The following is a 25,823-nucleotide window of genomic DNA, read 5'->3' as shown; positions in this document are numbered from 1 at the left end:
AAGTATAATAAATTGGCCGATACAGCACTCCATAACCGTTGAAGAAAAATCACCATATTAGGAAAAAGAAGTGTGTGACTTGTGAGGAAGCTGTGAGTCTGTGACGGATACAGATCCAGCTGATACCGATATTATCTTGATTCTCCACATGCCAGAATAAAACAACTTCATCATCCTTTCGCCTCACCCTGGCAAAGTAATGAGCTACAGACTGCAGTCCCTTCGTAAGCCTTCTCGAAGGAAGTTCCTCCAGGCGTTCAAGGATGTCTCATGTCTGTATGGAAAAGATGGGTTGAAAAAGAATGGATCAGGGTCGCTCTTGCTTTGCATATTATCCGAATTGTTACCATATATGTGATACGGAAGAGAGTCGAATGCAGTAAAGTAAGTGAGTAAAAGTAAGTAAAAGTAATAAGTGTGTACAATAGACAATAGACAATAGACAATACAATACAATACAATACAATACACCACAACACAGCACAGCAGAGCCATGTGTTGATAATTCATTGCTGCAAATACAAACAGATAAACGAATGAGAACTTCCTCAACGCTCTCTTACTCGAGTACCGAGATATGGATTTCCATGATTTAACTTTCTAATCTAATCTGTTCTGTCCAATCTTCTTAGCTTTGATTGATTCCAAGCCTTGAATTGGGTAGATCCATTGACAACAATTGACGTACTTTCGCACTTGATCGTTTCTCAATGCCCAAAAGCTTATCCGATCTGCATACTAGTGACCATTAGATAGTAAACACAAGAGGATAGCGAGGATAGTTTATTACTCCAGGTTTCCCTCCCTTTTAGAGCTGATGCTAAAATGTCATGAAAGTCTCCAGTCAATCGATCAATCAATCAATCAGTCAAGTCAGTCTCAGTCTCAGTCAAACAGTCAGTCAATCGATCAATCAATCAATCAATCAGTCTGTTAGTCAGTCAGTCAGTCAGACAAGTCAAATCTACTTCGTACTTACTAGTCATCTAAAAGTAGCCAAGTAGATTCATCATCATCATCATTATTATCATCGCTTATCTCCTCCCTTCTCTTCCTGCCTTCCTGCCTTCTCTCCTTCCTAGCTTATCTTTTAATAAGACTATCGGCCCCTTCCTCAAAAAGTCATTCTTCCAAAGTTACGAACTTACGACCTACCGGTATCTTAGCCTTCATTTTAAAGTGCCTACCCAAGTACCTAGTGATTCACTTCAAATCAGCTGAACTACCTATCTCTCTCGCCCTCTCTCGCCCTCTCTGTCGATTGACTTTTGCTTAATAAACATCCATATCTACATTCCTTCCTTCTCGTTCTCCCCTGTTGTCATCTCAATACACTCTCAATACACTCTCAACACACCTTTGGTAAATGAGAAGGTTGAATTCATTACACTCCTTCTTCTATCAAATCGACCATATAACTACTATACAGTAGTAACACTTCCTTTGGTGTTATCATACCAACATCCACACCCTACTGTTATCCGACAATCATATCATGATAAGCTCTTGAATCACCGTACAATCCGAGTACTGCGATCATTGACTTTCAGTATTGTCCATTTGGAAATTATGCAAAACTGCTCGATATCCCTTCCGATAAGATTTTATAAATTGTTTTCCATTCAGAATTCTTTCTACTTTTCCAAGAACGAATCCCGTTGAACGTATTATTCAAATCCCCGACAAATTTGGTTTCTATCAAGTAATAAATACACACAACTGGTTTATGCGGTAACTCTCAGGGCACGCGAGCAACAAGATGCCTACCTCATTCTCATTATTCACAACACAAAAGCCGAAATCGAAACCTTCGACTTCGACTTCAACTCCAGCTTCTTCTTCTACCAACCCAAATTCCAATCTCAGTTATGAACAAACCTCAGATATCATGCCAAAGTCAACTTTCGGTACTGATGTTACGACCACATTTACGTCTTCGCCAGTGGTGATTCCTACAAGAAGTCACCACGATAGTTTCAAAAATGGTTTAGGATTCGAGCCAAGGAAGGATCGTCGTCAAACTACCAAAAATCACTCGGTGCGATCGAGTCGTCGCCCCTACGATGCCCATTCGCCGGATGCTATTCCTCCCTCGGTCGCTGCCTTGTTGGCGATTACGGCCATTCCGCCTCCCAGATCAAATAGGAATGCTCGCACACATGGCATATCAAGACAAAGATTGACAGTGGATGCCATATTAAAACATACTGCCGTATCGGAAAAAGAACTTAGTATAACATTTGGTATGAGTCCCATGGAATTATTGTTGAGTCCTCCAGAAGAAACCGATTCGACCGATTGTTACAGTTCGGAGAATGGTCCGGGATCAGTCATGTCAAGCAGGACTACATCCAGCGAGTCTGTACCATCTTTGGATGATGCTTCCCTTAGTGATGCATCAACTCCACCAGGCTCAATATTAACACCGAGTTCAAGAGGGCGAAGGTCTCTACCAACCAGGAGGTATCAACCAACATTTGCGGGCGAGGATACTCTGCACGACCATCCTTTATCAGATGTCGATGTTGAAGAGCTTGACTTTAGAGTCTTTCAGAGACCATCCGATTTACCCAAGGATCAACAGAATACCACCGGTGTCGAACCCCCACGCCGCAAGTCCGCGTTTAAATCAAATTTAACTGCATCACTGCGTGCTTTAAGGTCTGCGGCAAAATCATTTTCGAGTCTCACAACACCTATGATTACGCCTGATGATTTTCTTACAAGATCTATCATGTCAATTGACCCGAAGGTCCCATTTACGGATGAAAGGATGCCACCTTTGCTGGTTGATGCACCCACTCCAGCACTACGTCGGTATCTCAACCCCACGACAAATGCTCCCACGGATGCTCATGTGCCAACATCTCTTACCCAAACAATGAGTGCTACACAATGCACAGCATCTATTCAAATGCAAACATACAAGGTTTCCAAGTCATCAAAAGATACGCCACCAACCGGACTCAATAGACGCAGACAAGGAAATTCCGAGGAAGCTTTTGCCGAGGTCGCGACCGGCCCAGTCGCACGTCAACGCGACATGAGGGAGAACAGTGATTTTATTCGTATTGCAGTTATGGAAATGGCCATGAGAAAAAATGGGAAATTGGACGACCGCAAACCAGGAAGAGCAAGATGGGCTCTACCACCCAGACAAGCATCCAGCAAGCCCTACGAAATTGGAAACGATGGAGTTCCCCTTCGATGGACTGCAATCACTTATTAAACAGAATTAGATATGCACATCATCTACCTGGCACAATTCATGCGACACCTTCTTCGACAAGATTTAGCTTCTCAAGACTTTACTATTTCAGTGGCATTGGACTGGTTCAAAATTAATGATTCATGGGTTCCGACGGACGGATCTCAAGCGGTACTTACGCTTCATTACCGGACACACCTCTTTTCATATACCGAGTTCCGACCTTCTAGAACCACACTAGTCCCACATGTTCGGATTCCCCCGATCTGTCTATGGGTGGGTGTATCCCCATTGATTGATTCAATTTATCCACTTTTACCCTGGAGCACGAAAAAAGGCTGTTCGCACGATGACACATGAAATCTTGGGTGTTTTGCTTTCGATTGAAAATTTTATCAGTCGGTAGAGGAATTCCGACTAGAAATTTTTACTTGGCATTGTGATGGACTGGCTTCTACCCATTATGTTACATATTTGGTCAAACAATCGAATAGCAGCTTTTGGTTTGAAATTTCCCTGGACTGGAAGGACTGTCAGATCGACGGTCGCAGATGGCTGTCGAATATCATGTGTATGGCTGGAGTTGAAGATTCTCCAGTACTGGTATGACATGGCATGGTGAAGAAAGCCAGGTTCAAGCAGATCCTTTACAAAAAGGAAGAGAAAAAAATGGAATTGAGATGGCGGGTAAAGTCGGAGTGGTCTGATGATTCTTTGGACAGGTTAATAACCCTAGTGATGAGGAGATGGGAATTTTCGAAATCCAGTTGTGCGGGCGGAAATGCAGGTCCAAAAGACAAGGACCCACTGCTATTATCTCATCCCACATGCGAGAATGAAACTTGTTATGCACCTAGGGTCCGCAGGCGTGGTTCTGCATACCAATTACGAAATACAAATGCGAGTGTTAATTAGCGGTGGCGGATGAATAACTTTCATTTTACGACTGATTATTTTATGAATACATTGGAGGAGTTTGGGATTTGAACTTTTCATACATTGGGCTGCGATAGCGATAGCAATAGCGAGTGAGCGGTTTAAAGGAGTTTTCATTAGAAACGGCTCGTCCAATACGACTTGGGTTGCTTTATTACTTTTCTTTACATTGGAGTTATATATGGATTGGGGTTTCAGATGAGGGAGGGATGGAGGGATGGATGGCTAGGGCATTGGGACATGTTTGACATTATACTGGCTGGAAATTTTCCAATACCTACCTACCCTGGAGGAATGGGAGGAAATAGAATATAAGAATATGAAGAGAAATCGAAGATACAAACAATACTTCTTGGGTACTTTCGTGATACTCACGCAAGCTTAATTACGAGAATCAGTGTGAATGAATGAAGGGATGTATGCATGTGTGAAGAAAAATACTGTAGAAGTGGTGATATTGTTGTTCCAGAAATCCATCTGATTGTGCCCAGCCTACCAACTTGGAATGGAAATCGTTCTTGGTATCTGAAGATACTGCATCTGATGAAATGCTTCGTTGATATCAAATCATGGATACATAGACAGGACAGGTAATCAAGCACACCCGTAGACGGACCAGTAGTATGTAGAAGAAGATTAGATGAGATGCATATTAGAGTGAACTTAATAAATAACCAATCAATCATTCCCTCATTATTTATAAAGCCATTACAAAATTGATAAATGGATTCACTCACTCAGAATATCTCAAGGTGATTTCGAGTTGTTGTTGTTGTTGTTGATGTTGATGTTTAGATTTTAGATATAAAGTTGTTTTCTTTTTTTCCCCCCATAGGGCTGGATTCGTGAGGAATGGAAGGAAGTATTTCTATCAGCCTGCCATCGTTAATCTATTTTTAGGCTTGGTAAACTGAGCTTAGGGGATGTTTTCATGCTACTACGATACTACAATGCGGCGTCTGAGCTGCGGGCCATGCCTAGCTTTAGTGCCTGGAACCAATAATTAGCTAGACCCGGATGGCTGCAAACGTGGATGGAAGAAAGTTTAATATCGAGATCTCCTATTAGGGTGCATGAGGACATATAATACCTGCATTTTGCAAAGTTTATTGCGACGGTGATTGATTATTTGATTATGAGGAGGATTGCTGTATTCACTTTGTTGCTTTTTTAACGGGACGATTAAATAATCGAATTGATTGTCAGGTTCTGGTTCTGATGGGTGTGCATTTGATGGAATATTCGGTTTGACATGTCTCATAAGCAATGATCTTATGACGGGATTATCAAAGGACTCCACTATACGCCGAATACTACAATACGTATGGTAGAGGTCGATACGAGTACCTTACATACCTATTCCTACCTACCTACCTACCTTTTTATCTTTAATTGCCGGATTGTAAGATTCACGAAACTTGAGCCGCGAAATCCATTGCATCCGTATCCGTCCCAATGATCTCGAAATATCAATTCTTTGCGTCGCGGGCTTTACCAATGAAGGGTGCATTCTAGCATTGCATTGCATATGATAGGAGAGGATATCAGTGGATAGTTTGCAGTGACTGGTACCATGGCTACAATGGCAGACGCGAATTTAGATGGTAAGGGTAGTACGACTCCGGGAAGGATTACTCGGCCGGAAACCACGGGTGCGAAGAATACACACTCTGATACCACGTCGACATCTGCCCCTGGGAATTCAGCATCGGCGTCGGCTTCGGCTTCGACTTCAACTTTGCATTCCAATTCGAGTACGACGACATCTTCTCCGCAGCGAATCAATATAACCCATAATCCGAGTACAAATTCGCTTCGAAATATAAATACGGGAGGAGCGGGGATCGAAACGGGAACGGGGAGAGGAACGGGCGCAGTGCAGAGTGCGGCATTGACGGGTGCGGCGCTGGCTTTTTCGAATGCGAAGGGTAAGGTGACGCCGGTGGTGCCGAATAAGTTTGCGGGTAAAACACAATTGGGAGGGAATGGTTTGGGGGGGAGAGATGGCGCATTGGCGGCTGCTACAAAGGCGGGGGTTGGAGGGGGAGGGGGAGGGTCCCCTAATAATGGAGGAGAGAGAGCGAGAAGTCCGTCTAAGGTTTCGGTGATGGATGCGGGGATGGCAGGTGGACAGCAGATACATGGATATCAAAAAGTAGGGAGGGAAAGGACAGAGGAGAGTGAAACGGATGGGGGGAGTGTTACTGGAGGGCCGGAATATCAAGGAGGACAGAGAATGCCTCAAAACCGAAATCAAAGACCGAATGGACATTTACTGCCCCCATTTTCGGGTATATCGGAAACCAGTCCGAAGGTGAAAAATAATTCGGCGGCATTTATGGCGGCTAATTTGGCGGCAAAGAGAAGTCGGGAAAGTAGCCCGAATCACACGGGTCAAAATTATGGGATGGGAATAGGGAAACAGGCAAGCCCATTGCCGAGTAGAAGACAGAGTTATACGAGTTCGATTGATAGTACGGATAGGAGAGTGGATCTATCAAGTATTCCTCCTACGTCTAATTTGGTGGAGATGTGGGAGCAGCCGGGTAAGGGAGTGAAGAAGGGAGGAGGGCTTGTGGGTAATAGGGGAAACGAGATTGTGAATAGACAGGATCAGAAAAGACCTGCTTCGAGTCATGCGCCTATACCTGTTCTGAAACCGGCAGGGCTGGCCAGACCGGTTTCTTCTCATGCTTCGGAGTCCTCAAAGAAACCTCGAATTGCTTCTGAGCAAGCCACTATTTCTGAGCAAATCAAGTCGAAGTCGAAGCCTGTGGTACATCCACGACCTCCTTCTTCGCAAGCTTCAGTGTCTGGGCCGTCAAAATCTGACGTACAGCCTCGACCCGTTTCCTCCCACACTACTAGTTCCGAAGGTCCAAAACCATCTCCTAAACCCCCAGTGCAGAAGCCTGTCATACACAATACTCGACCTGCTTCTTCTCATGGCCCAACACCTAATCTTTCTACAAAACCTTCAATGCAGAAACCCTCCCGGCCTGTTTCTTCTCATGGACCCGTACCTGTGAAACCGTCAGTAAAACCCTCGCTACAATCTATTCGACCTACATCCTCCCATACTTCGGAATCTACTGAACCATCCTCGAAGGCTTCGATAAAAAAGCCCTCTTTACCGCCCCCACGACGCACGCCTGCTAATCTCTCTGCATCGGGAGATCAATCGACAAATCTTCCCATGCATGCACCTCAGCCACGTTCAATGCAATCTCCTATATTGACAACAGCTCACAGAACTGAACCAACCTCGGAATCTTCCAATCAACCATCAAGGCATCCTTCTACCACAAAAACTCCTCGTAGATCCTCTAAACCCATACCGCTGTCTAGAAAACCAGTGTCTAGGCAATCCTACAATAACGATGCTGACGATGATGGATCCTCGGACGATTCATTTGTATCCGCGTCTTCTCAACCTAAACCCAAATCTCCCTCCTTGCGTGCAAAAATAGCAGAGCAAAAAAGGCTTCAGTCGTCCAATTACGCCCCGAGCATGACTGCCGAAACTCTTTCCAATGCTATGGTAGCTGGATACCTTGCTTCATCACGTGCTTCCACTCCTTCTATATCTTCCGGAGTTATTCAACCTCCAGCTCCTCCTCCCCCTCGACGACTCAAGAAACTTTTCCAATCCGATCACTCGAGAACGCCTACACCCCCTCAGAGCACTTTATCAGCAAATGGAGTTCCGACTATGAAAACTACAATGCGGAAACCGAAAACGGAGAAAGAATTGAGGGAAGAAGAAGGAGAGGGGGAACGGAGAAGGGCTAAGAAACACTTGGTCAAGAAACATCCGAATAAACATGATGAGGGAAACCGAAAGAGGTGGAGAGATGAAATTACGGAGAAAGAAAGAAAAAGATATGAAGCGCTCTGGGCGAGTAATAAAGGTCTTTTCCCCTACACGATAGATCATCGTGGGGAAATGGTGGAAATTGAAGGCGCGGCGGATACGGTGCCGGGAATGGTGGTGAAGGATCTGTGGGAGAGGAGTAGATTGGGTGGAGATGTGTTGGAGGAGACTTGGGAGTTGGTCCATGGGAAAGGATATTGGGGACGTCAGAAAGAAAAGCGATATGGCAGGTTGGAGAGAGATGAGTTTGTAGTGGGTTTGTGGCTGATTGATCAGAGGTTGAAGGGGAGGAAGTTGCCCGCGAGGGTTAATCATAGTATTTGGGCGAGTGCGTCGTGATGGGTGGGGGATTAGCATGCAGATTGATTGATTGATTGGTGGATTGATGGATGGGTTGGGTAAAAGATAGATTGGATTGAGTTACTTGAGCATGAGATATATGCTTGTGGGTATTCATTAAGTTAGATAATAGGGACACGGGGGTTAATAGAATAAGAGGAGGAGAAGATTGGAAATCCTAAGAATAGCTCGCTCGCGCGAAGAGGGGGGTGTACATAGATAGAGTGGATTAGACCAGACTTGGATATTTGTTTCGGTTGGGTTGATGTATTATATGGGTGAAGATGAGGTTGCGTTGCGTGGCATTAGATTGAATGAGATCGAATGAGATTGGATTGGACTAATTGGATTATGGGATTATAGAATTAAGCTTGATACCTCCGCAGCGATGCTTAATTAGTATGTATGTATATAGCGAGATTGATGGGGGTAATTAATGCGTGGTGTAAATTGGAATCAAATCCTGAATCTGATTTAGTCCGTGAGCACTACACTGCACTGTATTGAATATACGATTGTAAGATTGACGATTATTATTATATCGGGTGAATCGATAGATCGATAAATAGAAGGATAGATATAAACCCTAAACCATACCCCTCACCCCGCTTCGCATTCCCCACCCCCCTCCTCCTCTCCCCATACATCCACCCACAAACCTCACACATCCCCTCCAGCACCACTCCCAATCATACGCTCACACCACTCCCACACCTCGGCACCGCGTCCCGCGTCCATGGCCGCGTAGATGTCTGCGCGCGGATGGCGATGGCGCGGCTGAATGCGTCCCCAGGGAATTATATACGCGCCTTGGTCTTGCGAGGTGAGCGGACTGAGTCCGGCGAAGAGCTCAGTGTAGGCACCGAGTTTGGCGGGGTGGGGGAGCAGGTTGATGAAGAATTTTGTGAGGGGGGGTTGCGTGCGGTAGGCTTGTGTGCGGAGGTTGCCCGGGTTTTGGATGAGCTGGGGTGGGGAGGGGGTGTTAGTTTGTTTGGGGTTGGGGGAGGGAGAGGAGGGGGGGAGGAATTGTGTGGGATAAGATGGGATGGGATGGGATGATGGAGAAAAGGATAGAAAAAAAATATACATACACTTAAAATCCCCTCTCCTCCCCACCTTTTCCCCGCCTCAACCCCCATCATCCACCCCGCCGCCCTCGAAACCGCATAATCCACATACTCATTCCCACACCCCCCCCTCTCCAAATCTTGCATGCGCACACCCCCCTCAGGACTCTTCCCCTCCGCCATCCAACTCGTCGTCCACACAATCCTCACACTATTTTCCACCCCCCCTTCCACCGCCCTCCTCAAACAACCCAGCAGCAAGCGCGTGAAATAATACGTCCCCACCACATTCACCCCCATATGACCCTCTATGCCCTGTTTCGTTTTCGTCCCCGGCGGCAATCCCCCTATCCCCGCATTATTCCACAGCACGTCGAGTTTTTCCTCGCGCGCGAGGAACATCTCAGCCGCGGCGCGGATGCTGTGGAAATCCATGAGGTCGAGTGGGAGGAAGATGAGATTTTCCGCGCGGGCGGGATCGCAGGCGGTGATTTCGGCGATGGCGGTGTGCGCGGAAGAGGAGCTGCGACTGCCCATGTAGATGGTGGCGTCGGTTGGGTAGAGCATTTTGATGAGCTCGTAGCCGACGCCTTGGTTGCCGCCGGTGACGAGGAAGACTTTGCCTTTTTGGGAGGGGAGGTCTTTTTCGGTGAAGAGGGGGGCGGGGGGGAAATATTGCGTGAGCATGGAGGTGAAGGCCATGTTGGGGTAGATGGATGAGAGATTGGCGGGAGGGATTTTGTGTTTTGGGGATTTTGTGTCTTGGGGAAATTGTGTTTGGGTGTTTGAGAAGGGAGAATGGGAAAAGTGTTTTTTCGTGAATGAATGGATGAATGGATGAAATGTGAGTTAGATATTTGTACTAATTGTAAACCAACATGTTGGTATTTAACTGTTTGCTGACACGCATACCCAGGTAATCTTACATCAACTCCATCTCCAACATCTTGGTAAGATTATATTATTCCACCTAGAAGCAATTTAGATGATTTACCAAAGCAAAGCTCGACGAGAAACTTCCACATTATGTTATTTTCTGCAAACCGGAGCTGCTATACAACAAAATGACCGTTTCTAAACTTCTGAAGAAAAAAAAAGCTTCCTAAAACTTGATATACCAAATACTTCACACTTCATTTTGACTCTTACTCCTGGACTTCCAGTTTTCTCTCTTGTTGTGGGTGGTTCGAAGTAGCAATCTATATACAAATTCCCAATCTCATACAAAGCGAAATTGAAGCTTCTAAACATCGAAGTAATATAGTGCTCCAGTTTTGCACGAGGTAGCTGCGTAACAAGACATATTCGTGGCCTTTCTTTGTAGAACATGCCATATCGCTTGCTATCTCTTGACATTGGAGCCTTTGAGACCGATACTCAAGGATGAAGAACAAGTCAGAGGGAAACATAGACTCACTGTCTGGAAGAAATAACCAGGGCACTATTTTGCGTTTGCGGTGGCGTTCATGATTCATCAATCCAAAAACCATCCCGATATTTCCATTCCACGCATATAAATACTCAAGATAGCCTAGTTTACCGATATGACGTCCATGAGACTACACTACACGACTTCGTAGTATCACGGTTATGAATATAGATCTCTTGAGAGTTTAGAGGAATGATTGATCTTGCGAAACATGCCAGCTTGGATTGGCGATCATATTCGTTCGGATCTACCATAGATTCTGTGCGTAGCTACTTTGACTTGGTACTGGAAGTTGATGTGTAAACGATATACTCACTCACACTCAAATACCAACCTTCCACATATAAAACAGATTAACAAACAACCTCACAACCTCCCCATCTGACACATCTCCGCCATGACTATCCGAGTTTATTACCCCTATTCACATATTCACATATCCATGAATTACCTAGATATATACCCCAACACCATAAAACATACTGTACGTACCATATCATATCCGTAATAGTAATAGCAATTTAGTCCAAATAGAACTTAATATATGTAATACAGATCATCTATACAAATCACCCAACCCAATCCAATCCAACCCCCCTCAGTTTCTCTCCTCTAATCATCTACGAACCTTACACCTTCGCATCGTAGTCTTCGCATCGTAGTCTTCGCATCGTAATCTTTACATCGCAAAACTAATGCGTGATAACTCATATACCCGAGAGATGAACTTTCACTACCTAGGTACCAGTAGTCCGAAAAATGAAATGAAAGCAAAGATGAAAACCCTGTGTTTCACTGATAAAAGTAAAGATATTGATACTGGTATTGATATCTATATCTATATCTAATTCCCATTTCTCCTCTTCCATGATATCATCATCTCATCTAAGAACAAGTAAGTCATTACTACCTTGTCATTTCGTTTCATTCATTTCCATCTTCTCATCTTCCAAAGCCAACCCAACCAGCCAGTTAGCCAAGCAGTAAGCCAATGCCAAAAATATGCAACAACTAGAACGCCATTGCAATGCTATTGATCCCATTCCACACCCACTCCCAAATTTATGCTTTTGATCCCATCCCATCCCATCCACGCACACCATATAATAATTAGCCCACTAGGAAATAAACCTCAATCTCAATCTCGACGCGAGATTCATGCAACTACCGCACCGCTCTGAAACCTCATTCCCAATACCCAACTACCCTCAAACTCCACTCCTCTTCTGACTCTCGTACCAGCTTTCTTCCAAACCGCCATCCCGAGTCCAATATCCGCAACGAAAAGTTGCCATTCCCCACTCGCTTTCGCGTTTGCACTTGTAATTCCTAATCCTGATTTCTCCTCGTCACCCACTCCCTCACCCATACTCATTGCTTCTAATAGACCTTTCTTAGGTGCTCCCATTGCAACGACATATCTCGCGTGGATGTATAATTTTCGTCCATCAATTACACTGACCTTTCCACTCGTGGGATCAATGCCCGTAGGAACATCAATGGCGAGAACCGATGCTTTACTTCGGTTGGCCCATTCAATGAGTTCGTAAGCTGCAGCCTGATCACCTGTTCGTAATTCTTCGAATGACATTGTGAGACCAAGAAGACCATCTATAATGAGATCGATAGGTGCGCCTGATGTTTTAATGAAATCAAGAAGTTCAGTCTTGGTAAAAACTTTACCACCAAAACTGCGGAAAACTTTGATTTGGCATCTAAGCCCAACTAAAAGTTCGGAATCACGTTCAAGACCGAGGACGCAAACCACAACGTTAAGACCGTGATTTCGGAGATGTCGACCTGCTGCTACAGCTCGGAGTCCACTCTTATTGTTCCCGGCGAAGACTATAACCGTTGGAACTGTAGACTTCTTGCCTTGGGTCAAACCACGACCTCCAGTGTTCACAGCCGACAATCCAACTTCAGCAATACCACGACCTGCATTCTCAGTCATCATGTCTTCGGTGAGGCCAAGTTCAGCATCTGCGATATTCTCCAGGTTAAGCATCTGTAGCGCAGAGATAGGTTCACATCGACGATCTGAAGGAACAAGATACAACATAGGCTTTGACGGCGCCACTGAAATATTTCGTGATGGTTGGGAGCTTGGAACAGTACTTCCTTTCCGTGAAATAGGTCTGTGATGGTTGGCTATTTTATTCTCTGGTCTTCGTGCACGAGAGTTTCTACCACTCCCTGAACCTCTTTGACTACTTATTTCTTGGATGTCGGTATCATCAGCGTCACTCTTCCAAAGTTCGGGAGCCTTTGTCGCACCGTTTGGCGTATCCAAAACGTTCTCGGTAGGATGAAGATTCTTTCCCCCATACGTTCCGGGCTTTGCCTTGGGCAAGCGATTGTGTCCGACTAAGCGATCTGATTCTGCTATTGCGTCCTCAGCCTGCATTTGGTTGAAAACAGATTTCTTGTCAAATTTTGCCAAACTACCAGCAAAGTCAAAATCTCCCATCTCTTGCACGTCGGTTGCTTCTTCAGTAGCCCAGCCGTTCTCGTCCATATTCCTGTTACCCCTTCTTTGAGACTTTTTCAGGGTTGCAAATGGTTGAAATGAAGTGACCGGTTCCAGCAAAGGAGTTTGTCTCCAACCTTTTGATCCGGGGGCATTTTTGGAAGGGCCAACGATTGGCTCCTGGAAGACACGTTCTACAGGCTTCTTTCCTTGGTTCTTTCTCCTGCGAGTTCGTTGTCGTCCTGATTTGGTCAAAGCGGGCTCTACCGACAATTCAGCTAGTTCTGTATCGAGTTCTTCCAAAATCTCCGCTTCTTCATGCTCCAGCTCCGCCTGATCGTGTATTTCCTGACTTGTCAAACTATCGGGCAAGGTGGATGAAGTATTCTGTTCTTTGCGCCTATTCTCACGACCAACAACAGTTCGGGCTGAACCATCGCGTTCCATCGAAGCGCTCTCCAATTGAGAATACGATGGAATCGATGCTGCAGGAGAAGCTACCGATCCCGGTCTCCTTCCCATGCTCAGAATCGCCGGATCCTCAAACTTTTTCGCAACCGACGCAGGTACAACCGCTGGCTTCTGTTGTATAACCGGAGAGGGCGGCTTGACATTTTCATTCCGAGCCTCAATCAATTCCGTAATTTCCGCCGCGTTAATTGTAAACTCAGGGACATATTTGCCATTAGATGGGCATGTAACTATGAGGCACTTCGTGTTAGCTAATGCAATGAAATCGTTTGCTAACGTTACGTGAGCACCAACCTTCTCGTAAAGTCAAGCTTTTACCCGGTTCGATACTACTGACGATACCTCGCAATTGTGCACCAGGTGGAGAACTTAACGTCACCAACATGGTAAGCCCAATAAATTGGTTCGACATGTTGGGTTTCGTTTCTTTGGCAGTTCACCACTGGCTGGGAAGAAAGTTTCGCGATATGCAGTAAGAGATGGAGGGTGGTATAAGCGCGTAGTTTTGGGTAAATAGCTCTCAATGAATGAAGATAGAGAGAATTATTGGTGGAATGATGATTCGAAATGGGTGCAATGGGTGTAAGAGAAAGTGTTTCTCGTGAAACAAACTGGACAAACTTGACAGCTTTGTTAATTTTTCTTTCTGATGGTTGGGAGTTTACAAGGGTAGGTAATAGCGAGGCGCGAGGTGAGACAAAAAAGTATATCGGGTTTTAGAGCTAGTGATAATAATCGCCGCCTCAAGATATCATCCCCGCCGCCTTATCGATAGACAGATAGATGGCGCGGGGTGAATTTCAAGGTTTGTTTAGGAAGGTCTCGTTGTAGATCCTACAAGACGGACGAAACGTACTCACTGGGCAATCAATCAAGTCATCAATATACCTAGGCAGGTATGTGCCTAGTAGGTACAGCAAGAAAGAGCGTCATTATCACCAGATATATTTGAATATACTCGTGGGCGATACTTTTGATAATCATCTTAAGAAGTAATTACTAGGTAGATATTGTGAGGCGGTGCACAAAGAGTAGGTAGGTATGTATTACAACATGAGAGACATTTTCGACATTAAATATCCCGAGCATTCCTTGAAGTATAAACATTGCATGGGTGGTAAGGAGGTGATGGTGTGGATTCAGTTTGTATTAGCTATTTTACAAGAAGTCCTTGTAATTTGTTCGTAAGTAAATTTAATACACATGAAGATGGAGGGTATAACTCGTACTCGTCTTTTCATCCCATACTTAACAATGGCGCCGTGCAAAGTCAATCCCGTTTTTGCGGGTTCAATACCTATTCATAGATCGCCTACCATATAACCTTTACAGCCCAATCGAGCAAATCTAAGCAAATTCCAGTGACTCCTGCAACACCTTAAAATCTACCGGCATGATTCTCATAGATGCCCGCCACTTCTGAATTGGCGTGCCATCTCTTCCTCGTCCTCGTCGAAGAAATTATCGTCTTGCAATGGCTTGATGGGTTTCGTTGGTATCTTTGGTGGATCTGCTTTCGCAACTCTTGGGTGTGCCAAAGCTTTGTTGACGCTATACAAGCTGTTGTAAAATTCTGCAACCCTTGGGTGGGCCATAACTTTCTTTGGATCGAAATTCTGAACCTCCAAGCCAGCTTGACTTGTTGCCCGACTCAACGCAACATAAGCTTGGCCGTTCTCGAACACTCTTTTCAAGTCAATCTTGACACGCTCCAGGGTTTGCCCTTGTGCTTTGTGAATGGAAAGTGCCCAGGCAAGAATAAGAGGAAGTTGGCTGCGCTGCGCCTGGACCTCTCCGTTAGGAAGTTCAATCTTCCAATCCTCTGGCTGAACAAGAAGGTCTCTTACAGTTCCATCTGGAATGGAAAATCGCACCAATGGAAACAGTCTTCCATGATTGGAGACGCCAGTAATAGGTAGCTCCTTGTTAGTCTGTTTGAACCTTGCGAGATCTGATTGGCGGTGGTTTTCTTCTTCGGCATCGGAAAGTTCTTTTTCGTTGAGTATATCTGGGTTGGCATCGTAGATCTCGAACGACTTTTCACTCATAAAAGCAACAACTTTTCCAAGTGATCCGTTTACCAGCCCATCATCCATGTTTTTGATTAGCATGACTTGAGCTCCCTTCTTCAATTCAATCGATTTAGGAGCCATCATGTTGGAAAGAAGTTTTTCCCTCATCCCTTCATCGGTAATTGACCCAGAGTCGACAGCCTCAAACCTGTATGCCTTGCCGTGTAGGTTTCTCAGTCTAAATGTATTCGAATTCTCGACCTCATTTCGGGTTGGGAATCTAACAACAGTTAGTAATGAAAAGGGTTGACAATGCACCTATACGCACAATTCTGTAGCTGTCAAGTCGTCTTCATAATTTATAGCGCGTTTCATCTCAACGAAAGCTTTTATAGTGTCTTGAGAGACCTTCCCCAGCCGCATCTCGTTTAACATATTTGCAAACACTATAAAGTGTTAGCCTAAGTGAATAGATATAATGGATCCAACTTACCAGGATCCTTCTGACGAAATACTTCTGTTAGACCAATTGTATGATGAATTGCAGTTCCCCAAGTAGCAGCGTCAAATGCGAATTTGACACCTCGACTTTTTTGGTTGTAATCTGGAACGGGAGGTAGTTGGAAGAAATCTCCGGTGATCACAAGTTGTATACCTCCAAACGGTCGACCATTGTTACGCATTCCTCTGGCAATCTCCTCTAATTTATCGAACAAATCGCCATCGACCATAGAAATCTCATCAATGATTAAAACCTTAGTTCTTGTCCATCGAAGCTTAGCTTTGTTGTTTTTCTTTATTTTCTTTATAAGCGTAGGTACATCCTCCTTACCCAGTCCAATACCTCCAAAACTGTGCAGTGTCACGCCCCCAATATTACAGGCAGCTAAGCCTGTAGAAGCTGTGACAGCAACTCGGTCACCCTCGCGGACATATTTCTTTTTCAACGCAGCAATGATTGATCTCATCAAAACGGATTTTCCAGTACCTGCAGATCCAGTAAAAAAGACACTTTTGCCCTGATCCACAACAAGGTCCTTGACCCGATTTTGCTCGTCAGTTAACTGAATCGGGGCCAGTTTAGCAGTCTTAGTGCGCCCATGGGACTCCGCTGCAGCCTTTTCAGCCTTGTCGATTTTTCTCTTTCGCATCTCCTTGACCGCCCTCCTCTCCTCTGCAACCTTACTTGCGGTTGTGTTCCATGGCAAATGCTTATCTTTCTTGTCATGAGGTAGAGGGCTAAAATCCCACTCGCTTGGCTTTCCCTTCCCATTGGTAGGGCACTCGTTGACATAATGACCCGTCTTTTTACATTTGAAACAAACTGGGGCAACAGATGAGCCAATCCCTTCGGAGCTTGACTCTTCGGCTTGCTCTTGTTTAAGCGATACCTCATCTTGTTCTGACTTCTGCTGCAGCCATGGTAATGTACGTCGTTTCGATTTTGGTGCCTCGTCATCTTCAACGACTATGGCAGACTTTGCCGCCAATTGCTCTCGCTCTCGCTCTCTTCGTTTTAGAGCTCCAGGTGGCGTTACTTTATGTGCAGGTGGAGAGGACGACCAAGTCTGCGCGCTACTACTTGGCACACGTTGTGCATTGAATCGTTCGCCGAATCGGGACGAAGGTAGTGTTGGAAAGGTAGGCTTTGGGGGCGCTGCTATGGAAGCATTGGTAGACAAAGGTTGTGTAGGCAAAGTATAACTGTAATCGAAATCTATGGCATCGTCCTCGCTGAATTCGTCCGCAAAGTCTTCCAGAAGATCAAAGCTGCTATTCTGGGTATCTTTGAATGCGTCATCCCCGCTGAATAACGAACTCATACGAGAGCTGCCGACACTTGATATAACGGTCGATTGACTCTCCTTAGGCAACAACTTCCCATTTGCTGAAGCTGGCCTTAGGGGCTGTATAAATCCGCCAATTGCCTGCGAAGGTTTGGCTTTTAATGATTCTTGAATATTTCCATTTCGTGTCAAATTATTTGGCGTAATTGCTATCTTTTTTGCATCGTTTTTCGCATTCGAATGTGAAGGCTCTGTAGCCTTAGCTTTGACCGCTCTTTTTAACATCGCGTTTGCGATAGAAGAGTATGAAGCTCCTCGAGTTGGTGCATTGGTGTTGTAGAATGTTGAATGAGGATGCGCTCTCCAGCGTTGCGCGAAAAGACTTCTAGTGAGTGAAGAAAGTGCTGGAGGAATGGTACGGCCAAATGGCATAAAATCGTTTGGGGAAAGTGCGAATTGTTAGCAATGCAGTTAGTTTCACCTCTTCCTGTTGTAGGTAAGTGAATAGAGTACAGTACTAGGTAAGTGACGAATTGAACAATTGAAAATTGTTTTGTCATTTCCTCGCGTCACGGGAAGCCGCGTTGGGAAGGACCGCGTCGTATCAAATCAATCAATTTAGGTTACCCCACATTGATTTATGTAAGGAAATTTTGTGGGGCAATTACCAAACCTAATTGTGTGTACATCCATCCATTTGATAGTTTATTGAGTTTAATAGCATATCAATTGATCTCAAGCTTATATCAGCCAGGAACCATTCAGTGGGCTAAGACCTCTAGCAGCTAGGAATGCCGTTAGTTCATCTCCTCATCTAATATTTAGTTATTAGTGCCTACTAGGTAGGTAGTTTGCTTGGCCATCATATCTAACCTAACCATGTGAACTTTCTCATACAACGTTTTCAAATCTCAGCCTCACAAGACCCAGATACCATGATACCCCTCCCCCCCTGGTGGATCATTCCAACCTTGAGTGAGGCATTTTCACTGATCTATTGATTCATCTATCGAGTCACAAAGCGATCGATTCCTATTTCACTATCATAAATATAGAGTAGAGAGAATCTGTAGTTTTCATTGTTGATGTTTGACAGCATTAGTTTTTATGGGTAGCTGTGAATGATTCTAACTCTACAGTGCCCTCATCCCATTTTGGCTTCCTACCTGCCAACCAAATCCTTCGATTCTGCCGAAAAATCTTAGGTCAATCCTATCATTTTCATTACAATCTTTCGTATAACATATTTTATGTAACAGCCAGCCATATCGATAATGACAATGTTGACCAAAAAGAAGAAGTGTCATGGCACAATATAAACGGGGTAGTCGCTATAGTAGATTCGTGGACTCATGAGGAGAAAAGGCGAAGAACGAGAGACCATAAATCAAATGCAGAGAAATAATCCAAAGGCAAAGATAACCTAGAAGAGAAGAAAACAACTTTTTTGATGGACGTAACAATCACCTTTCCAACACTAAGGAACATAGGAAAACTACGACGGATGGAAAGAAAATTATCTTGAAATAGAGCGCCCTATGCAACTTCAACGCTGCTCGGCCTAGCCGTCAAATAAGAGACCAAAGCACAGATGCGGAAATGAGATTATGCCACCAAAATTTAATATCCCGGCTCCCCATAAGACCATAAGAACTTGACAAAGCAAAATACACCTGAAAATAGTTGCTCCAAAAGAGGTCATAAATGCGTGCGGCCGTATAGAAAATTAGCCTTGGTAACCACCAAAGCCGTTTCCGTAACTTTGCGTAGCGGGAGCACTCCACTGCGCGGTTGGTGTTGGTTGAGCACCACGACCATATCCTCCAGCACTGGCAGGGCCACCATATCCCATGGGTTGGTTGCTGTATTGTGCTGGAGATTGAGCTGGAGGGCCGCCGTATCCTCCTTGTTGACCAGCGAATTGGCCTGGGGACTGCTGATTAGCCATGGGTCCAGCTGATTGAGGTCCAGCTTGCGGAGGCATTCCACCGTATTGTGGGAAATAAGCGTTGGGTGTACCTGGGAATCCACCAGGAGTTGGTCCAGCTTGAGGGCTGTAGCTTTGCTGAGAGCCATCGAAGCCTGCTGAGGTGGGTGCTTTATCCTTACCCCACTGGAGAATCGTTAGCATAGAAGAGATATGAAGGGAAAAATCAAACTTACACTACACTTGAGAGGACGACCATTGACATTGTATCCACTCAATTGACAAATGGCGAGTGCGGCATTCTCATGAGAGTCCATCTTTACAAAAGCAAAGCCTCGATCGGCTTGGAAACGAGTCTCGACAACATATCCAAAATTCTGGAACAATGGGACAAGATCCTGCTGTGTTGTGTATGGTGTCAAGTTTCCGACATAGCAAGTGGTTTGCCATTGAGGAGTTTGTTGAACAATCATATCATAGCTCTGAACACCATGGGTTGGGAAGTGATGATGACCAAAAGGCGTGGTAGGAGTCATGCCCATGGCAGACATGGCTTGTTGCTGCGAGATAGATGGCTGGCCCTTCTGGTTGGCCCAGTTGCAACGAATAGCTCGGGAGCCCAGCCATTCACCGTCCATAGAGCTTAGTGCCTTCTCAGCATCCTGACGTTCACGGAAAGCAGCAAAGCCATAGCCCCTGGATCTTCCTGTCTTCATATCCCACATAACACGTGCCTCGGACACAGATCCAAAGGCAGAGAAAGCCTGTAATAGAACCTCGTCATTCACTTCGTTTGAGAGGTCTCCAACAAAGATGTGGAAGTGGTTTGATGTATCTTCCTTGTTTGATGTGTTCGATTGGTAAGCCCAGTTCACTCGAATTTCCTGTATGAGATTAGTCTGCTGCTTGAAAGACCCATAGAGCGACACTTACAGCCTGGTGGACACGTCTTCCATTCAAAGTTTGCATGGCTCTCTCAGCTGCTCCGGGATCATCATATTCGACGAAACCATAGTTGAATCCCTTTGACTGAACCTCGATTAGCATGATGTTATAGTCAAGTGAAAATGTATGGAAAAGCAAAGAGTTGAAACTGTTAAACCCTATTAGGAAGTTTCGTAGGCTCCTAAGGCTCAAAGCTTTGGGATATGACGGCAATGAAAAAGATTGATACTGACAGCACCTACATTCTTGTCAGGAATGATTTTGACATTTTGAACATGGCCAGTTGTCTCAAAAATTTGACGGAGTATTTCTTCAGTGACTCTTGGGTCAAGACCTCCAACATATAATGCGCGCTTGTTTGGTTCCGGTGCAGCTCGGCGAACAAATCCACCGGCGCTGTCTGGCGACATTACCCCACCATTCTCGCCCATAGGAGATGTAATAGCAGTTGGGATTGGATTTGTGTTTTGCGGAATAATAACTGGTGGAAGTGGTGGCGGTGGCATATGCGAAGGATTGCCCTGGCTGTTGTGGCCATTCTCATAGCCTGGCGCACCAGCAGAAGTCTGCGGTGGTGGTGGGAGCTGAGCACTGCCTGGAGCACCGTTGTCTGCCATTGTAATATATGATCAAAGATGGTTCTTGAAGTGGTTTCTTTGAAAAACTTGCTCGGAAGTAGATAGACTTAGAAATCGGAAGTAGGAAATTGCCTGGAGAGGATCGAAAAGAGATCGAAGATACAACGAAAAAAGTTGAGTTGCGAAGGTGCGCTGATTTACGTTCTTGTGTAACTTGAACGATAAGAAGCGCGTGAGACTCGAAAATTCGATAAATGACTTGCGAAATAGATCGATGAGAAAGTTAAATAAGCAACAAGTTGTTAATCACTTGTTGTGTGAAGGAATAATTGAACTTTGGAATTCAAAGTGAACAGAGGAAGTTCAAGATGAAGCTTAGGATGATGCAGAAGTAGCAGAGAGTAAGAGATCGATAAAGGAGGGGTTTTCTGCGACCAAATGCCAGAAGACCGAGTGAGAAATAGAGAGGATGAGACGATGATGATAGATTGGAGATGTATGAATATGAAAGAGATTAATCAATCACGACCGTGAAAAAAAGACGAGAGGAATAGAGAGGAGACAAACACCACTCGAAGATCCAAACGCCCTTGTATTGACAGTAGATTGAAAAAGAGAGATGGAAAGAGACGACGCTGCAAATGATTTTTCTTGCACACAGTAGGAAAAAAGATGTTGAACGAAGAGAAACTGGGGCGGGGGGGGGGGAGGTGAAAGTAGAAGTTTGGCGCAAATTACTTTTACTGCAAGTTGAATGAAGGAGGGTCCTTTTTCTGGTAAAAACGGTAGGTTGTAGCTCTTCTTTCTTTCTGTTAGTTTCTACGCTAATCAAGAGACAAGCTCGAGACAAGGCTACTAGGTACCAGATAGGGTCCGGGTAAGCCAAAAAGATTGAATATTACTAGGGGATGGTATGTAGGTACCTGAGGTTATGGATTATCATCGATTCACTCGTTTGAATTGTACTGTGAGACTGTGTATGTGTATGTGTATATTCTGTTTATATATCAACTAACAACGACAATCGGGTTCATCCATATTCATGTACGTCCTTTCTTTCTACGCACTGCCTACCTACTACCATTCCTTTGGGTTCACCAAGCCAACAGATTTTTATATTCTCTCTCTCCCTCAATACACATGAGGACATCCCATACCTACTAGGTCCTGCAGGTGATGTGATTGACTGCTCAACTGCTAATTTCCGTCTGCTTCTTTCGCTTATGTACGGCGATTCCTTCCTCTCAATGCAAGTGAACTCTTTGGGATAAATTCAATTGATTCAATTAAGAGGTTCGCCTTCAGATATTCATTATTTCCGGATATTATATGTGGTGGGGTGGGATGGGGAAGATATCTGCTCGTGTATTGGATGGGACATTATCGTCCATGATTTCTTCTCATGGGTATCATTGAGCACTCCAGCTGCGCAAGATTCATTGGCTTGAAGTTCTATCAAGATTCCATTGAAGTATGTAAGTTAGATACATATCAATAAGTAATATACTTGCTGTTTATTTGTATACTGGCTGTTTATTTTGGTTGAACATGTGATGATTACTATGAACAGCTCAGATTCAGGACTGTACGGAGTAGGGACATGTCATTCACAATCAATTGGTAAACTACAGAGTATACCTACCTACCCTAGCTAGCTACTAGGTAAGATATGAACTCAATTCCGTGAGGACATCTATCATAAACATACAGTCAGCTACCTACAGGATATAGATTCACTTCCTCAATATATCTTTCTCTAAATATCTTGGCTTCTTCTATATCCTTTGCCCAAAATCTTGATTCTTTCCCAAATTACTTCATTCGACTGCTTCCTCAAATCAACTCACGAGAATCTTTTGATTGGTCGTCAGATACCTGTCTCCTACCTACCCTACCTGGGTTCAATTCAATCTTCATTGGCCACCACCTACAGTCAGGATACTGTGCATGAACTGTCTTGTCTGTATGTAAACTACCAACAAGACCCCCCGTTGCACAGCACAGCACGCACGGAACGGAATCATTACTCTATTCAAATGCTGCCCGCTGGAGCGGTCCGAGAAAGTTACTTTAAGGAAGTAGATGATGCTATACCGACGGGAAGGAATATCAAGGGATGCCGATTGGCAAATTACTCCATCGATACGATAGTACAAGGTATTAGTCAACGTCTTGTGGACAGATCATCCCATCTTTCTTGAAGTTAAACTTCCGTGCGGCCCCAGGCATGAGCATTGAGCAGTGCAGTGAGCACCACACACAGACATGGAATCGAAGCTTATCTTGCAATCTCATCAGAGGGGTTTAATCAAAGTTTACGTCCCGACAGCTCTAGTTTCGACGGATAACCCATTTTCTTGATAGTTCCGACAAGCTAATGACGGATAAGAAGTTGTGTTATTAAGGGGATCATCTAACAGATTCGAGTAACCAACTAATAAGCATCTTAGGTATGAAGCAATTATGGAAGTTCTCCTAAAGGTTGCTATCAGGTTCATCAGGCACTGTACACCTTGATTCAAGAATATTTTTGGATTCGTCTCGGCCACTTCCTATGGAGCGGGATACCATCGAACCTCCTTCTATCCTTTGCTTCCACTGGGTGATGGGTAATATTTTAGGGTGAAATTGCTTTGCTTATCAGGGAGGTGTGATTTTACGCCTCATTTGTGCCTCAAAAGCATTGAAAAGGTCAACATGGGTGTGTTAGCAACTCATTCGTCAATAGCTCCACGTTATCCCAACATGAAACCAACAGCGAGATATCTATCACCTGCATTGAGTGAACACATTTCTATCGCAACATCAAGGTCTGAGGGCAATAAATCTTTACATCATACCTACTCATTCACCATTCCTTTTGCTACATTACCCCTCCAGTTTTACCATCTTACTTTGAAGATCACTCCTGGTTGGTAGCTTTGCACAAGCCTCTTGAACGTCTTTGCATGCGGTGAGGCATCGAAATTGTATCAAGGAAAGACATGACTCAACTGTATTTTGAATTAGTTGTGTATGCGTATGTAGATAGGCTGGCTGATTGGCATATGCTGAATTTTGATTTTGATTTTGATCCTGACTATTCTCTACACAGGCCCGTACCTGCCGAACTACAGGAACAAGGGGATATGACAAAAAGCTTTGATTGAGCATCAATTATTAGTAAACCGTGCAAAGCTCAGAATGAGCCTTGTGAGACTTATGTAAGCTTGGTACAGTGATATTTAAAGTGGGGATCATCGGAACAATGTTCGCCGAGCCTCCAATGACTTTCATCTGTACTATGATGAAACCAACAGTGGAAACCTAAAAGTCTACCAATATTCACCATACAGATATCCTTTCTAGACAGGAAGGTTGGCTCTTCTCTCCTCTACAATAGATTCAATCTTGTTCTCAGAAAACTCTTCTACCAACCTTCACACCAGCTGCTAGCACACCAACTCCCTTTTGACCATGGCTCAAGCACAACAACCCAAAACTCCTTTGGAGATTCTGCAAATCCAGATCAATGCGATTGTATGTGCTCTGGGAATTCGATCATTAACTCATAATCTAACACATTTATCAGCTTATAGAGACTGGCAAAGCTCTTCGCGCTACAGGTATAGAGGGAGGGAAATCTATGGCCATTTCCGCCATAAGACTACACTCGACGATTCCATCTATAACCGACAATTTCCACCGAGCTTTGGACGATCTTGAAGCTGAGATTGTAAGTAGACTGACTGCTTGAATCTTTAGTTGCGCAGCATTGACCTGAGAATACAGATACGAGCAAAATCTGTTTTGGGTCGAGATTTAGAGGAATTGCGATCGAAACGAATGGCGGCAGAGAACCCGCCTGCTCAAAACATAGAGATCCCCGTCGCACATGAGCCCACACCACCTCCGCATATCCCATACGAAGACACACCTTCGGCAATAAAGCAAGAGACGATCCAAGACAACAATTCCATGCCAACAATTGCGAAGGAAGAGGAAACCCCAATCAAAAATGAAATGGCGAAAGAAACTAGAGATGAGGAAGAGATGAAAGAGCCTACGATCTTATCTCCACCCAGTACAAACGACAACAAATCCCAACCAATTGGCCTTGGAATAAACACTACGCTTCCTGCTTCTACAGACGCCCCTACAACAGCCACAGGAGGCGGACAAGATTCTTCAATCGATTCCCTTTTCGATAATCCAGACAGCGCTACCAATGTAGATTCCGCAGCTCTCAACTTCGACAGCATGGATTTTTCAATGCTGGACACAGCCACCAATACTCAAAGTCAAGATAATAACCACACACAAAATACCGAGTTCGACCTCTCAACGTTTGGGAGCAATCCTCAAGATTTCAACATGAACGATTTACAACCTTCTAACGAGGCTTCTTCTAATAATAATAACAATAATAATCATAATAGCGCAAACATCACCACGACCACTGCTAAAGGAGATATGATGGATGATATCCTGAACATGGCTGCTGGCAATGATACGAATGACAACAATAATAACAATAATAATAAAATGGACATGGACTCAAATCTCGACAATATGGTCGGAGCCGACGAAAGTGTATTTGATGATTTATTCTTTGGGAATGATGACGATGGAAATGTTGGAGGAGAAATAGGCGAAATGGAGCATGGTCAATTTGATAGTGCATTCTTTGGAATTGACTAAAAAGTTGTTGGGTATACCATTGGAAAGCGATATCATTTTCAGAACTTCAAGAGAAGGGTGTAGTTATAGAGACATAATGTTTTGGCATAGGGGATAATGT

At 44.4% G+C, this 25,823-nt stretch overlaps 7 protein-coding genes across 7 annotated transcripts; 3 read left to right on the top strand and 4 right to left on the bottom strand.

Moving 5' to 3' along the window:
- Positions 1-1,759: 1,759 nt before the first annotated feature.
- Positions 1,760-3,229, top strand: EAE98_004834 (uncharacterized protein; the record flags this gene model as incomplete). Its single annotated transcript, XM_038952455.1, has 1 exon — positions 1,760-3,229. The coding sequence occupies one exon, from the start codon at positions 1,760-1,762 to the stop codon at positions 3,227-3,229; it is 1,470 nt and encodes a 489-aa protein (XP_038811105.1).
- Positions 3,230-5,717: 2,488 nt separating this feature from the next.
- Positions 5,718-8,357, top strand: EAE98_004833 (uncharacterized protein; the record flags this gene model as incomplete). The annotated part of the gene is made up of 1 exon (XM_038952454.1): positions 5,718-8,357. One exon carries the CDS (start codon positions 5,718-5,720, stop codon positions 8,355-8,357), a length of 2,640 nt encoding a protein of 879 aa, XP_038811104.1.
- Positions 8,358-8,990: 633 nt separating this feature from the next.
- On the bottom strand, positions 8,991-10,126 carry EAE98_004832 (uncharacterized protein; the record flags this gene model as incomplete). The annotated part of the gene is made up of 2 exons (XM_038952453.1): positions 8,991-9,320; positions 9,449-10,126. The coding sequence occupies 2 exons, from the start codon at positions 10,124-10,126 to the stop codon at positions 9,018-9,020; spliced, it is 981 nt and encodes a 326-aa protein (XP_038811103.1). The 3' UTR covers positions 8,991-9,017.
- A 1,532-nt stretch (positions 10,127-11,658) lies between these two features.
- EAE98_004831 (uncharacterized protein) lies at positions 11,659-14,435 on the bottom strand. Its single transcript, XM_038952452.1, has 2 exons — positions 14,089-14,435; positions 11,659-14,024 (listed from the first exon to the last, which is right to left on the bottom strand). The coding sequence occupies exons 1-2, from the start codon at positions 14,204-14,206 to the stop codon at positions 12,010-12,012; spliced, it is 2,133 nt and encodes a 710-aa protein (XP_038811102.1). The 5' UTR covers positions 14,207-14,435; the 3' UTR covers positions 11,659-12,009.
- Positions 14,436-15,194: 759 nt separating this feature from the next.
- EAE98_004830 (uncharacterized protein) lies at positions 15,195-18,025 on the bottom strand (the record flags this gene model as incomplete). The annotated part of the gene is made up of 3 exons (XM_038952451.1): positions 15,195-16,086; positions 16,135-16,252; positions 16,300-18,025. 3 exons carry the CDS (start codon positions 18,023-18,025, stop codon positions 15,195-15,197), a joined length of 2,736 nt encoding a protein of 911 aa, XP_038811101.1.
- Positions 18,026-19,319: 1,294 nt separating this feature from the next.
- EAE98_004829 (uncharacterized protein) lies at positions 19,320-21,082 on the bottom strand (the record flags this gene model as incomplete). The annotated part of the gene is made up of 4 exons (XM_038952450.1): positions 19,320-19,706; positions 19,757-20,404; positions 20,454-20,549; positions 20,699-21,082. The coding sequence occupies 4 exons, from the start codon at positions 21,080-21,082 to the stop codon at positions 19,320-19,322; spliced, it is 1,515 nt and encodes a 504-aa protein (XP_038811100.1).
- A 3,417-nt stretch (positions 21,083-24,499) lies between these two features.
- On the top strand, positions 24,500-25,723 carry EAE98_004828 (uncharacterized protein; the record flags this gene model as incomplete). The annotated part of the gene is made up of 3 exons (XM_038952449.1): positions 24,500-24,562; positions 24,615-24,758; positions 24,815-25,723. The coding sequence occupies 3 exons, from the start codon at positions 24,500-24,502 to the stop codon at positions 25,721-25,723; spliced, it is 1,116 nt and encodes a 371-aa protein (XP_038811099.1).
- Between the last annotated feature and the right edge of the window lie 100 nt (positions 25,724-25,823).

The sequence above is a fragment of the Botrytis deweyae genome (assembly GCF_014898535.1).
Source record: "Botrytis deweyae strain B1 chromosome Unknown BDEW_009, whole genome shotgun sequence".
Classification (NCBI taxonomy): Eukaryota; Fungi; Ascomycota; class Leotiomycetes; order Helotiales; family Sclerotiniaceae; genus Botrytis; species Botrytis deweyae.
This window is presented reverse-complemented; position numbering and strand designations above follow the sequence as displayed.